The 15,348-nt window shown below is 39.8% G+C and overlaps 2 protein-coding genes across 7 annotated transcripts in view; one reads left to right on the top strand and one right to left on the bottom strand.

Annotated features, from left to right (window-relative positions):
• Positions 1-344: 344 nt before the first annotated feature.
• LOC129780322 (signal-induced proliferation-associated 1-like protein 2) overlaps positions 345-15,348 on the top strand; it is a 245,109-nt gene continuing 230,105 nt past the window's right edge. For 3 of the 4 annotated variants that reach the window (XM_055788452.1, XM_055788453.1, XM_055788451.1), the window contains exon 1: positions 12,646-14,187. Coding sequence is in view for 1 of the 4 variants with exons in the window: in XM_055788450.1 (XP_055644425.1) it covers positions 5,499-5,558 (60 nt within the window). In the remaining 3 variants the exon portion in view is untranslated. Of the gene's footprint in view, positions 5,559-12,645; positions 14,188-15,348 lie in introns of those variants that run through there. The other variant, XM_055788450.1, reaches the window with a different exon arrangement.
• Positions 6,406-8,767, bottom strand: LOC129780323 (protein fuzzy homolog). 3 transcript variants are annotated; one of them, XM_055788455.1, is made up of 4 exons: positions 8,609-8,747; positions 8,406-8,550; positions 7,292-8,340; positions 6,406-7,041 (listed from the first exon to the last, which is right to left on the bottom strand). In XM_055788455.1, exons 3-4 carry the CDS (start codon positions 8,299-8,301, stop codon positions 6,984-6,986), a joined length of 1,068 nt encoding a protein of 355 aa, XP_055644430.1. In that variant the 5' UTR covers positions 8,302-8,340; positions 8,406-8,550; positions 8,609-8,747; the 3' UTR covers positions 6,406-6,983. The 3 variants fall into 3 exon arrangements, with proteins under 3 accessions (XP_055644430.1, XP_055644431.1, XP_055644429.1); XM_055788456.1 differs by having other exon boundaries at positions 8,406-8,464; positions 8,609-8,683; XM_055788454.1 differs by lacking the exon at positions 8,406-8,550 and having other exon boundaries at positions 8,609-8,767.

The raw sequence follows: 15,348 nt of genomic DNA, 5'->3' as shown, positions 1-15,348 counted from the left end.
TAGTAGACCATTTTGTCATTTCAATATCGTTGAAAAAAATTAGAAAAACAAAAATGATTTTGGTTCCTAAATGGGTACTTTTAGGGTATCACATCAAAACAAATCCATTTCACGGTTTATTAAAAAACCAAATAATTAATAATCAATATTACCCCTTTGGCCTCGATAACCAACCGACAACGCTTTGGCATATTCTCCACGATGTTCCGCAGGTTTTGGGAGTCCAGCTCGCCCAAAACTTTCTTCAACGCAGCAAAATAGTTCTTGTTCGTAACGTCAGTTACTCCCATTGAATCCCATTGAGAATTTATGGGCGATTTTGGACAGCAAGGTGGACAACCTTGCTGTCCAAAATCGCCCATAAATTCTCAATGGGATTCAATTCGGGGCTTTGGGGTGACAACACCATTGTTTTGATCCGGGCCGATCAGAAAAATGCTGCTGTTTTCTGCGCAGTATGCTTCGGGTTCTTATCTTGCTGGAAGGTGTAGCCCTATTTTCAGCATAGATTCTTCCAGGTTCTCACACAAAATGTCGATGTAATCATCGGCAGTCATAATACCGTTGACCTGCGCTATGTTTCCCACCCCAGCCCACGAAGAACAGTCCTACACCATCATGCTTCTACCATCGTACTTCCTAGGCGGTTGTAGATACCGGTCCTGGAAACCTTCGTCGCTCTTCCGTCACACTTGAAGTCGTCTTTTCTTGTTAAAGAATTCGAACTCGGTCGCTTTTTGGCGAAGTAGCTCTTCAGGTCCCGTTCCGTCAAGCGTCGTCGAATGGTGCGATTGGAACGGTCCAGATTCCACCTATCTTTAATCACCCTAATGGTCGTTCGTAGGTTTTTACTCACTTCCCGGATAATTGGCGTGTTCGTTCTTGCATCAGTTTAAAGTTTCAGGAAATCGCGCACAATCAAATTTCGGACCTGTGTTGAGATTCTTTCAACCCATTTTGCGGAAGCTTCCTCAGTGTCAAAAACACGTCACTACGCACGAAAAGTCGACTGCTATGAAAATAATGTTTGTGTCAGATGTAAACAACCAGCTGTCAAAACCGAAGGGTGTTTCGGTTTTTGGTTTGTCACTTGCTATGTTTGGGAGGCCACAGAGACCGATCGCTTTCTTCATTTTCAGCATTTTCGCCACAGCCACGAGTTTATCGTTGGAGACTTGTGCACGTTCGGCTACTTTCTCGTCATATGATATAGCTGGTTACATCGTTGGTTCGCGTTTCGGGAAGAGCCCCTCCACGATAATATTTAGTTTATTCGGACACGATTTCACGAGTGTCATTGGACCTTCGGATTTTCGTCATCATAATCCGGTCTCGACACATCTCTCAATAGCCATCCGATTTGCTGCATTTGTATAAGACGCTTCTCTCTGACTTCTTCTGTTTTCATTCTCTGGACACACCTCCTGGCGAAGATACAGTTAGCGCGGAGCTTGCTAAGTTTCTCATCCCACCGGTAAGCTGCATGTCGGTCGTTCTTTGGGCTTCTTTGGAATGGCAGCGTTGCGCTAGATCTAGCTAAAAATTTCTTTACTTTATCTGTTCGTTTTGTGGAAGCGGTTATGTTTCTTTTTCGCTCGTAACTTCATGTCGATTCTAGATCCACAGAATTCCGATGACCGACTCTATACTGAGTTGCCTGAAGGTATATCCCCTACAACTCTCCAATTCATGTTTTGCGAAGCTCTTTATTAGTGGAGATATTTTCGTTTTGGCTCTCTAGGAGTTTCTTGGGTCTCTCGTCGTTGAATGTTGCGCTTTGTGGGATAAAGAATTTCGGGACGCGGTATGTTTTTTGCGTTTAGAGTAACCAGTTTCGTGTCATATCCCAGAGTTATACTGGGAACCAATTTCTTCAACCATTCCGAGGTTTGTTGAGCTTTCCAAGAAAGGACTAGGAAACCTAACTTGCATGAGTAGTTGAAAAATTTTAGTTTCACCAGTTAAGTTTGCTCTTTTTTGCTGAATCTAACTGAGCCGTTGATAGGTCAGTTGGTCGAGTCCTCCGAGAGTATTCCAACTCTGATCTACTCCAAGGCCTCCCTAAAGAAAATTTCAGTTTTTTTCGCTCATTTAACCGCTCTTGTTTCCGAGGGCAGAGATTCTGATTCGGTTTTTTTGAGGAATGGTTTTTCGTCACTACTAGGTAGTCCCGATCCACGGGGTCCAAAAACTTTAGATCCAGTTTTTGTGGTGACCTTACTCTCGTCACTTGGCGACTCACAACGAGTCGGAGTGTTAAGGATGGAAGAGGAGCAGGACGTCAATCAGTAAAACATCCTCTTCTACACTCATAGAGCCAATCTCTATAAAGGTTTTCTGGCAGAGAGGTTGCCGGAACCCGATTTTTTATTATTTGGATTATCCATAGAAGTCTCACGAGTTGCACGGCAAAAAATACTGACAGAGACCGATCGCTTTCTTCATTTTCAGCATTTTCGCCACAGCCACGAGTTTTTCGTTGGAGACTTGTGCACGTTCGGCTACTTTCTCGTCATATGATATAGCTGGTTACATCGTTGGTTCGCGTTTCGGGAAGAGCCCCTCCACGATAATATTTAGTTTATTCGGACACGATTTCACGAGTGTCATTGGACCTTCGGATTTTCGTCATCATAATCCGGTCTCGACACATCTCTCAATAGCCATCCGATTTGCTGCATTTGTATAAGACGCTTCTCTCTGACTTCTTCTGTTTTCATTCTCTGGACACACCTCCTGGCGAAGATACAGTTAGCGCGGAGCTTGCTAAGTTTCTCATCCCACCGGTAAGCTGCATGTCGGTCGTTCTTTGGGCTTCTTTGGAATGGCAGCGTTGCGCTAGATCTAGCTAAAAATTTCTTTACTTTATCTGTTCGTTTTGTGGAAGCGGTTATGTTTCTTTTTCGCTCGTAACTTCATGTCGATTCTAGATCCACAGAATTCCGATGACCGACTCTATACTGAGTTGCCTGAAGGTATATCCCCTACAACTCTCCAATTCATGTTTTGCGTCAGCGACAGATTACGAAAGGTGACGTCGATTATGGGTTCACGACTGTTCTTTCCTTCAACCCTCGTCCGATGGTACGACATCCAGCTTAGCCAAAGCTGCAAGGAGGTTCTGCCCTCTTACATTTGTATTTTGCCTTCCCACCTCACATCCCTGGCATTGAAGTCTACTCTGATGCCGATAGGCTTCCGACCAACGAGCTTTCCCGTAGCTGCATCCATTATCTGATAGAACTGTTTTATTGACTATCTTAGGTGTCGTATTAGAGCTTGGCATTTGCGCACATGAATGTTATTGCGAGATGAAATCATTTTTTTAACTTGCTCCTTCCACTCCAGCCAGAGACTTTTTCGATCGATTCATTTCAGCCTAACAGGATGAAGTGAAATCGGTATATCCATTACGCCTATGAAACATTGATTACTCTACTGTCGTTTCCTTTCAATTTCGAAGACAAAAGCTCTCATCAACAATTGAAACTCTTTTTCTAATGGGCTATATTCATTTTCATCGTCAAAGGGTTTCATTTTGTATGCGAAGGAGCGCTATTAAAAGAGGTATAGTTGGGTATAGTTTTACCACCAAGTTACCGCCGTCGACAACTGATACGTTTTAAAATGTGGTAGGCTCGTAATGAAATTATGTGAATGAGAGTGAATTGATGCGTATACACTGCTCATGAAGATTCCATTGATTATTGCCTATCCAGTTAGCATCATCTGGAAGAATACTATAGGGCTCTGCAATGATTGCAACATCGCATTTTGTTACCGTCGTTGATTGCTACAGCGGTTACTGCATCGCAATGATTTAGGTTGATCTGGGTTATTTCCATCTCCGCTGGTTGACCATCGCCCGTTTAAATCCTGTTTACAAAGTATGTACCTCGGATGATCCATTCAGCCGCTTGCATCATGATCCTTTTCACCACATTTTCTGCACAACTCAGATCCGTTGAGGACACTGCATTTTTTTGCCTAATTCCCAAAGCCCAGACACTTGAAACATCTTTCCACCTGTTTGGTGGTTCGAGGGGTAACTCTCAACGGCCACACTGACCACCCTGCTTTGATTCTTTTCGTCTGTACCAATTTGTTCGCTGCAGTAGTGCAGTATCTATGCATTTCTCAGCCCAGTCTTCATGGTGAATTCGTCCAGGTTCTTGTACTCAATCACAACATATGCTAACATCTGCGTACTCTCAGACAGTCAAGCAGCACTTGAAGTGCTTAATGCTTTTAAGTGCTCCTAAAAATTGTCTGGGAATGCATTTGCCTTTTACGGTAACTAAGTCAGATAAGTTCGATACAACTGTACTAGATTTCTGACCATTGCGGTATACTGAACAAGCAGATGAACTTGCCAGCAGTGGCTCAAACTCACCCTTCATTGGTCCAGAACCAATTACTTGTTCGATACTGGTACAAGTAACTTGAACAGAGTGTCTGTTCTCTGTTCACTGGATACTTCAACTAGAGCGCTGACTGGCATCGCCTAAATCAGTCTTAGGCTGATGTCACATTAGGCGGATTCGCCGCCGCGGATTCCGCGAGTAAAACCGCAGCGGATGATCTACAGTGTATTGTGAATAAGCCATGACACACAGAGCGGGGCGGTTTTGAAAGCGAATTTATATCGAGAAAAAAACTGTCGCGGAATCCGCGGCGGCGAATCCGCCTAATGTGACATCAGTCTTAATACCGAAAGCGAAAAACGTAAGCTTCATCATCTTGATCAAGGCGCCTAGAAGTATATCCTAAGGTGCGCCAACTTGCTAAAACCACTCTTCAGCCATCTTGGAAGTCTACTTAGTGATCCCCGATAATCGTTCGATTTATCGATTAATCGAATACTTCATACAGAAATCGATTATTAATCAAACGAATACTGCGCAACCAATAATCGAAGCGAACGAATAATTTACGTCGATTAATCGATCCAAGCTCATGGAAAAAAACGTACGGTTGCTGCAGTTTTATCCTGAAAATCAGTCGTTATCCTTGACGCTCCCCTAAACTCGTCAATGAAGCTCAATGCCCTGACGAGTTTAGGGGAGCGTAAAGGATAATAATTGATTTTCAGGCGTAATGAAAACTTTTTTGATTCCAGATGTCTTTCTAGCAAATTAGAAATATTAGTCTAACTAATTATTTCTCTCAGTGTGACGATTAATCGATTAATCGATTATTTGAGGCGATTAATCGTATCGAATAACAAACTGCTGAAAAGTATTCGATTAGCTGAAGAACGATTAATTTCAAAAATCGGGGATCACTAAGTCTACTGTGTTTTGTTTGTAAACAAAACACAATAGGCTTGTCCCCAAGCTCGCTTGCGATCAGTCTGTCTCTTTCACGCTTCAAGCAAATAATTCCCCTTCTGTTTTCTTCCGTGCTGTTTTCATGTACCAGTTCCCTAAGCAACTTAGTGTCGAAACGGCCTCACTTTAGGATATACTTCTTGGCGCCTTGATCCTGATAAGGCTATTATGGAGCCCAAGGAGGTGTGGTTTGTGTCGCCGATCAGGATTATAAATTCCATCAAACTGGTGAGTCTTGATTGCCACCTATCTCGCTATAGCTTTCAGTCTACTCCTTGATCAATAAACAGTAGATAAACGTTATGGAAAAAATAGGACATACCAATTTGACTTTTGTTTTGTTTCAAAATAGTGAAATAAAAAAAAATTATTCATGCGATATACAGACGTATAAAAATTTATTCACGTCAAATTTTGATTGAATCGATTTAGTAGAACTTGAGATAAAGTGCCACTTGATGTTTAGAATTTTGTTTACGAAGGCGATCTCGAATGGAAAACTCACACTCTATTTGTTTTGAAATTTTAGAAGCAGATAAGATTCGATTTTGATTAACTTTCGATAATTTTTTTTTCAATTTTCGGAAACTTACGGATATTTTGGAGTTTTTGGCCATTATGAATCGAAATAACACCAATTTAAAACATGAAATTTTCCAAAGAAAAACAAGAAAATAACAACTGTAGGCAATGTTTACATTTGACAAAGTGACAAGAACGGGGTAGTACATTGCAAAATGATATTAAGCATATTTGGATGGTATGTTTTGCTTTCATTTTTAGTTTCTTGCGACATAGCTTCTTAAGATAAGGATAATTTCAAGCGCGTCTGATAAGAAAATGATAAGTACTGAAAAAAACGAAAAAAAATTATCCGACTAATTATCCCAGTTTTCAAACGAAAAATGGAACAACCGACGCCAAAATCTCCGAATCGCTGAGGAATGTCAAACAACACGGGAATAACACATTAAGTAATATGATTCTCGGTTTTAAGGCTGTAGTTTCCAAGGGCCAACAACTAAGTGAAAACACAGTACTTTATTGAATTATACTTATATTCGAAATAACCGCTCGTAACGATATCCTCAATGATAAACTTTTAGCATGACAATAATCTTTATATCAGCATTAGATATGTTGAATAAGTGTGCGTTCAAATATAACTATTGATTTATCGACAAGTATGAAAAAAGGGGCTGTTACATTAACATTATCAGTGACCAAAAATTACAATAAAACATTGAACATCACGGTTACAATCTGTCCGTTAAGTTTTCTATCGTCTCGTGTTATTCGTTCAATGTATCTAACTTTAATGTGTAATTAGTTATGGAATGACGCAAACGAAACTGTCAAAGTATACTATTGAAACTAGCGAATCTATTATCTTTAATTCATCTATTTTTCAGGAGTGAAGACAATAATAGCAATCTATTCCCATCTGTATTCGTTAAAGCTGTCGATAGGTTGTTAAATTATTCCGGTCGTGTGATATAGTCTTACGGTCTGCGCCATAAAAGCGCCAAGACAATTAGTAGCTGCCCATTAGCCGGTACGTTTTATTCAGCGAGTATCATTCCACTTCCATTTTAAGTATATTAACCAGAGCTCAAAATATGTAAACCACATTGTATGTTCGAAGTGGTAGCACTACCAACAGACATCCTTATCCGATATTAGCATATTCAGTGTTTTTTGTGTTACTAACCTGTGGATGAAAAACGAACGTTAAACTGAGGATACTGACTTTAAAAAAAAAAAAACAATTATTGAATTCTGAACTCCGTAGAGATTAGCAATTCTCACATATTCAAACTAAAGTAACTAAAGGATAATAATTATACAAGCAAATCAAAACTTTTTAGGAACTGAAGTAACGAAAAACAAACATATTTTAATAGAAAACAAAACGAAGAATTCAATTCATAGTCTAAAACATTTCGAAATCCAAAACATACCTCATGATGTGGGTCGGGATTGCTGATGTGTAGAGCACGCATAGAACATTTGGTCCTTCGAGCAGAGCGTGGCACTTGTGATAATCAGAACACCAGTACTGTTCCAAGTTCATGACTTTATCTCCCTCTCGGAACAGATCCTCCATAGCATCCACTGACTGGTGGAAGAAGGTACGCAGTATGTCCAACCTATGGTTCCCCGACAGGGTTCTTTTTCCTGTACTAGTCAGATGAACATTTCTCGATATCACATACTTCGATTGCTGCTTGTTGAGAAGCAAAAACCCCAAGATGCTAGCGTCCAGCTCCATGCTGGCGGGGTAATTCTTCGGATAATTCTGTTCGGCTGTAATCAGCAAATCGATTTCGTTCATCCAAAATTGCTGACTCAGCGCTTGGAGTTTGTCGTACGCAGGTTCTGCCCCGCAGAGGGCGCAAATACTCACTCCTTGCGTGATTGGAATACTGATGAAACGGTATGCAATCCCCGGACTCTTTTTGGGCAGGAACACTGGAACGTCTTGCTGGATGGTGCTGGATGCGTTCAACAGAACCATCAGCAACTTCCGGTCCACTATGTCCAAATCCCACCAGCCCTCCGTCCCGCAGGCAACCTTCTGGCGAATCAAAACCGAACAGAACGGGGATCCGATTTGAATGCTAAACTCATTCAGTTTCACCAACATGGCCATACTTTCCGAGCACAGCACAGCTTCGTTGTAGCGGAAGAAATCATTCTCGACCACCTCTAGCAGTTGGTCTATGAGGGCGTAGCAATTTTTCAGCTCCCGCTTGAACCGATCGATATTTTTTATTTTCTTAATAGCTGAAATTCCGACGCAAAACACCATGGCGTAATAGGAAAAATCCATCAAGCTGCGAAGAATCTTCTCTCCGATTCCTTTCGCAATGCCAATCATCATCAGGGTGCTGTCGTACTCTTTCCAGATTATCATGCCATCTTCCAAATGGGTCAGGGAGAGATCCACGTTCTGTGATTTGCAGAACATGTGCACCCCATTCAGGGAAGCGATTGTGGAAAATGGGAGCTGCAATCAGAGTATCAGAATGAGTTAGATCTTGGATGAAAATATAAAATCGGAAGCGCACAAACCCATTACTCCGCTAATAACCTTTCCGCCAAATATATAGCATTGGATTGAAGTCCCCTTCCTGTAGGTAGTGAATGATTAGAAAGTGTAGCTACATTCCCCAATACCTTGGACCATTTGAACTATTCAAGCGTTATCAGTGCAATACTATGTTAGAATAATAAATGTTAGTTTTCAGGGGGCATATTTCGTGCCAACAACTCACGCTTTCACAATCGCCTCGTTTTTTAGAGTATATGGGGACTCCTCCATCCGACGTGACACACATCAAATGTATGGACATCTCGAACAGTGCTCTGTGTGAAATGCGATTCCTATTTTGTTCGCAATCGACAACTTGTTGATTAAATTGTATGTTTGTTTACAATGCTTATTCTTGTTTGACATATGAATTCCGAGCCCAACAAACAAACAGAGGGGCTGCAAGATGTACGGTGATGTTACATCGGAAGCAGACAATTGAAAAGGGCTAAGATTTGCATTTTTGTGATAGGAAATCATAACCGCTGCTATTCGGACTATTTTCGAAGAGATTCATGCAACAGTGAAATAGCTTATGTTGTGGAAGTAGTAACGCTCTTATTTATTGAGTAATTTATGGAAATTTGTATCATATTTTCTTTAAAGTTAAATGTAAATTATACCTTACCGAAAATAGGAAGCATCTTATAAAAGTTGGCTTCTGAAGGATAAATTTAGGATGCAAGATTACAATAAAGATTACCAAACAAATATCTTTGGTACTATTGTTTTATTATTTTTAGTGCTACCAAAATGCGTATTTGGGATTTGCGGTATTTACATATGAACGCCACTGGAACGTAATTTTCATTATGAATTTTTTTTTCGTAATGTTATTTATTCTAGGGTCAATGTAATTGTGACGAAGTCTCCATCTAAGTCGACCGCCAACCCGCCGTCGGAAGCGGCGGTCTCTCGCAAGCAAACCTGTGTTATACCGATTGCCTGGTTAGTTTGTTACATAGGAGACGATCCTTTAGTTTGGACGGCATACGTTTAACTGGTACATTACGTTTGCCCGGTTAATTTTCGCTTTAAAATATAAGTGACGTTTCGGTGGCGTTCCTACGTAAATACCGCAAATCTCAAATACCCATTTTCGTAGCACTAAAAATTAACGAAACAGTGCAAACAACGAGACAAAAACAATGCAAAAGATAACTGAGTGCCCTACGAAAAATAAAATTGCTATCTATTGAATTTCGGTTCCGGTGACGCTAAAACGCAAGTATCATAGCTTTTTTCTATGTTTCAGATATAGGATCTTATTCCCCTATAAACTTCACGGTGATAACGAAATGAACGGCACCTCATTGAACTTCGTTTTGTGAATTAGTGAAGTGTCATAGATAGTAATGGGTTTTCAGGTAGAATGAACAATTTACAAATAGAAATTATAGAGGTTGTGTGGTTAGCGTAACAGCCTCACAATCTGATCGGCCTGCGCTCAATCCCAGCTGGCGTCGTTGAGGTTTTCTGAGGAGAAAAATCCCTTGTTACGTCTTTGGAAGGAAAGTAAAAAAAGTTACCCGGCTTAGTTGTTGAGTTTGATAGATGATAGGCAGGAACAGGTGGAGTCTCCTTCCTGATGTCGGTGATTGACACTGACGTGGTGTAAATAGAACAATGGAAAAAATGGAAAAGATTTAAAAAAATTTAAATTACGAATGTAAATTAGCTTCTCCGTACCAAATTAGTGTTCATTGTTCATTATTGTGAATGTGATAAAGTGATCTCTTACAAAAATTGTATCTAAATATGATTCTATATCATAATGATAAGTTTGAATGAAAATATCGGAAAGCATAGAAAATTGGTCAAGTTAGAGTAAGAAAAAGTTCATCAAGTAAATAAAGAACACCAAGTAAAAGTTTTCATTAGAATTTTAGCAATTTAACTGTCTTCGTGCCGGTAAATTCGCCAGCGATATTTATAAAATTTCGACAACGATATTTATTGAATGAGTCGAAATAAATATCAAAAATAGTTGTGATGATGTAAACACGATTTCTTCACTCCAACTCCAACTTCACGCCAACATAATTATCGACATCTATAGTTCATGTTGATTCATGTTGGCTGCATAATACGATGGGTAACCAATGATTATTATTATTATACCAGAGTCGATAACAGAAAAAGGCACGACTGCAAAACTCATGTAATAACAAACTATAGCCACACGCTATTCGTCGTGCCGAATAATGGTTATTAGCACATAAATTGGCGATGGATGAGCTGGACTAATTGATAATTTCTTTTTTTTGTCATGCGTTCACAGTTTCAGCGGTGCATAACATCTGGAGTTAGAAGTGCTTGGTGATACACATTGCTTAGAATGAATTGATACTTTTTGCTGAACTACATTTTTCATTTGTATAAGAACTTCGTTGTGTGACGTGCTTAGCAGTATCGAACTTAAATACATCATTTTCGAGAACTACACAGGGCTCAGCATCGTGCAGCAGAGGCGTTATGCTCTCAATTACGGAGAGAATGGAAAACTTCTGGTGTACTATGCTTAGATGATTGTAATACATTGTCTCACTTGTATCCAAGCACTCTCAATAAATTGTTCCATAAAGATACTTAACACGCTCGCTTATCTCCAGAATAACTTGACACAGTTCCACACGCTTCATCAATATTATTTCACCTCTTGCAATTGGAGTTTTCCTCATCAGTTAGTTAGAGTGGTTCTATTCATTTGTTTATTTCGGATGATGCAGTCAGAATCAGTCAGTTATCCCACTATATCGTTAAACCCAATGGAAGATCCTATGGGGTTTTTGAAACCAAACAATTGCGCGTCCGTTCGCTAAACAAATCGTAATTTCAATCATTGAACTCTTCATTAACCATCTTCTTATTGGCCTTTTTCAAGGAAAGAGGCGAATGAACATTATTGTTTAAAGTCTCTGTGATGGGAAACTAACCGAGATCTGAAACCGAGACCGACATCATACTACGATTGCAGTACGTACTTAGTACGATATTATGAGTATGAGAATTTGGCAGTTGTTCTGAGCTTATTGATGGTTGGGGACTTTCCCGATTATTCAATTTTAATTTTAATTTACATTTAGCTCGACATTTAGCTAATTGGACGGACCTATAATACGACATATTTAGTTGGACATTTTTGTAAACATAGAGTTCGGGGTCCAAATTATGACCCCACATTGAAAGTCGACACTGTACCACTGTCATTGCAAATGTTCAATTACATGTTAAAATCGCCTCCAATGCGACACTGAGTGGGGCTTCGGCACGTCGCATTAAATGTAATTTACTGTACAACATGTCACAAGCTGGATGGGAAGAAATTTTCCAACTGTGAAAGCTGTGGCGAGCGGCAAACGCAATCGCCAAACAGGAAGGTTTAACCGAACAAGATGGAAATATCGACTGATAACAAAAACACAACACCAAAGGTTCTTTTCAGAACCACCAACATGTTCATAAAGAGTAAACAATAAACTAATCCATTTTTCAGGTAGATCGGTAGGTATTCACGTAGGAGAAGAAAATAAAACAATATAATTAAAATATATATTTAACAAAAGCTGTCCCCTTTGTATAGTCCTACGTCACTCTGGTTATGTCCCCGACATTACCCACACGTCTTTTATACAACGCGCTACGAATTAGCCTGGTTTGTAGGTTAAATCCGAGTTTCTTATAGCGCGGTTTCCATATAACGCGGTATGCACTCACCGCGTTATAGGAGGGTTGACTGTACAGAGTATCTAGTTCGATTGAATTGGAAACTGTGATTCAATGAATGTGCGATGAATTGAAAACAAAAATCAGGCGCAGGCGGCACTGTGTCGTATTTTTTCAAATTGAATGTTAAAAACATAAATATGATATAGTAACGTATAAAGTATTTGCTTTGAATCCATTTTATGATAATTCACATGGTGTAAATCTAAATCTTATAATTTATATACGCTATTTCAAAGCGAAGCCAAACTAAAAATCCAAATTCCAAGACGCCCGGTAATTCCACATTGTTACACCCCTCTCGTGCAACACGATGCTCAATCGCTCGCTTGAAAACAAAAGCTCTCACAAAGCTGGAATGCACACATCAAACCGTATGCTTGGAAGCTCGCACGCACACAACCTCTGCCACACGTTCATTCATTCCATTTCATTCTTGAATAATTACCAATGGTATCGCAGCGCATTGTGGTGAGTTAAGCATTCCCATCCGAGCACGATGCCATTCGTAGTTGAGACTTGATCGCGTACGGGTGTTGCGCTTTTTGCCTGTTGCGTGAGTTTTATCCCTTCGCCGCCGCTCTCATATATACCTTCCTGTTTTTTTTGTGTTGTTGGTTGTGCTCAGAAACCGAACGGTATCGGCATTTTTTTTATTGCTCTCTCTCCAGTGTGTGTCAGTGTATTACTCTCGAGATATAGTGCGGATTCTGTCGTTTTTTACGTGTGCAAGCAGCAGCAACAAAATGAAGCAGCATCAGAAGAAGTAGAGGAAGAGAAAGATTAGTGCATGCGATCGCAGAGGGAAACAAAAAGATCGCTGCGCGCTGCTTCGTGGTGATGTTTTGTTATTATTGTGCGTCTTGTGCCTCGATATCAATTTGTGTTCTGATGAAATTGGAATAGTAATTGTTGATTGCGTGCGTTTCGAGTCCCGGAAAACCAACCGCCGGCGCAACGCAGCTAGAATAGAGAGTGGTTCTGAGTTGTGAGTTGCTGGAAGAAAAGAAAAATGAATAGAAACCCGAGGAGCGTAATTGGATTGTTCGAAGGGAAATGAGACCGATTAATTGGGGTATCTGATCCCACGATCACGTATCAGAGAATCTATGCTGAATGGAAAGAATGAAGATTGAGTGCATTTCATGAATATTGATTGTACTGTTCAACAGTAGTTTTCTTCGAGAGTGGAGTGAAGTTATTTTTTGAAACGTTATTCGCACTATGTTTGGGTGCGGAGAGCACGGGGTGAAGAATTGATTGTGTGCCAAAGCAAGGGCCTGACCCATACCAGCGCAAATGTTAACGACGAATAGCGACACACAGCGGAACGAGCGAAAATACACAACGCGTCACATTTGAGTTTCTTGTCGAAGCGAGCAAAACAAAGGTTGAAGAAGAGAAGGAAACTTGTTGCGTTCTTCTGTCTCTTTTTGTCCCAACATGAGTGACATGTTTATGTGTGTGGTTTGATTTGGACAACTATTGATGTGTGAAAACAAAAAAAAAAGTTTTATTCTGGTGAATTTTAGATTTGTCCCTAGCTGAAGCATCTGATGTTATCGTGTGTGAGCGAAGATGATAGAATAATCGATGTGAAGTAAATAACACGAATTCAGCCGAGTTATACCTGCTCAAATTGGATTACCTAATGGTATTTGGGTCGGTTCGGTTGCCGTTGCCCTCGATCGGTTTATTTTGAAGCAGTAGTTTGTGGAACCGGCTACGCATAGCTAAGGGAAACACAACAACAACAACAACAAAGTGGTCACCCGCGTATTATCCGACTCAATTGAGCTGTTCAGGGTTCAGGTGAATTTGTTGGACCGGTGAAGGCTTCCGAGGAAAACGATAATTCCACAAGACACACACAGTAGCTTCGTGTATGCCGGGAGGGATAAACAAAATACTTCCTACTACGGACATTTGATCCACGGCGGCATTCTCCATCGAGTTGTGTGAAAGGACACGATCAATCTGGCGCTCTTTTGCGTTCCGGTGAAACAGCGCTTACCTTCTGATTCGTCTGATGTGAATGTAAGTAGATTGGCATTTTTGTTTTGACTGGATTTTCAGGTCGATTGTATTATTTATTCCATGTTTTACTTTTCTCTGAAAATATTGAGTTTATCAGTGAACAGTGCTTCCGGATCAGTATTAGGCTTCAACACATTGTTTGTTGTCAACGAGTTTTCTCGTCCTTTTCTACTCAAGCGTTGTTCACGATGTAATGAACAGTATACTGATCGTGGTATTTTGGTTTTAATCAAAACTTTAATAAATAGAAACAGGATCAAAGAGTTGAATGCTGATACTTTAGGGGCTGTCCCAATTAGGGTTGTATGTATAAATGATGTTAACTATTTGTTATGGTTTATCATGTGTAATTGAGATCCGGATAACTACCGGATATCCGTTTCATCTCTAGTTTTTATATTAAAAAATTAAAGAATTAATTGAGTTCTCCTTGTATCTACTCGTACTCGTTCACTGAAAATATGATTAATTAGAGGAAAAGCGGTTGATCGTCACTCTCGATTTTCGATTTGTCTTCGTCAACTGCGTTCTTTTCGATATTTTGGAAAGGTTTCACCAGTGCATTGAAAAAAAAAACCAAATCCCTGTTCGAGATAACGATTCATTATGCTTTGTTTTCAGGACTTTTCAGGCTAGTCCAGTTTTAATCTGATTATAATTTTAATCAAATGGTTTGTGAAAAAGGCATTAAACATTTAGTGTAATCAACCTGAATGCAAAAAGGCTCTATTAAAAATCTCTGTTTGTTTTTTTTTATTTCAGACAAGAAACACTCCAATTGCTCCAAACTCAACAAAATTCCATGCCAACCAAATGTTATGGAACATTTCATTCTACAGTCAACTTTCCCTTACTCGATGTTCTGTAACTCGATGGGCCTGATTCTCGAATACACTTCACGGTAGAAACGAAATGAACGGCACGCCAATGAACTACGTTTCACGAGTTAGTGAAGTGTCGAAGATAATGATGAGTTTTCAGGCAGAATAAACACTTTTCAAATAAAAAATCATTAATGAAAATTATCTTCTTCGTATCAAACTGGTATTCTATGTGAGTGGAAAACTTTGTTTTCTTCATGTGGTATAATAATCCCATACAAAAAATTCATCTGAAGATAATTTGATATTATAATGATAAATTTAGTGGGAAACTAATCTC

Source organism: Toxorhynchites rutilus, chromosome 3, assembly GCF_029784135.1.
Source record: "Toxorhynchites rutilus septentrionalis strain SRP chromosome 3, ASM2978413v1, whole genome shotgun sequence".
In the NCBI taxonomy this organism is placed as follows: Eukaryota; Metazoa; Arthropoda; class Insecta; order Diptera; family Culicidae; genus Toxorhynchites; species Toxorhynchites rutilus.
Note: the sequence above shows the minus strand (reverse complement) of the source record. Positions and strands in the feature narration are given on the sequence as shown.

What these genes read in the sequence shown, in the direction of transcription:
- LOC129780323 (XM_055788454.1), bottom strand. Translation starts at nt 8,686, where the DNA reads ATGTCCATACATTTGATGTGTGTCACGTCGGATGGAGGAGTCCCCATA. An exon ending in AACGAGGCGATTGTGAAAGC is followed by an intron (nt 8,341 to 8,608) that starts GTGAGTTGTTGG and finishes CTCTGATTGCAG; the next exon opens with CTCCCATTTTCCACAATCGC. An exon ending in ATCCCGACCCACATCATGAG is followed by an intron (nt 7,042 to 7,291) that starts GTATGTTTTGGA and finishes TTTCATCCACAG; the next exon opens with GTTAGTAACACAAAAAACAC.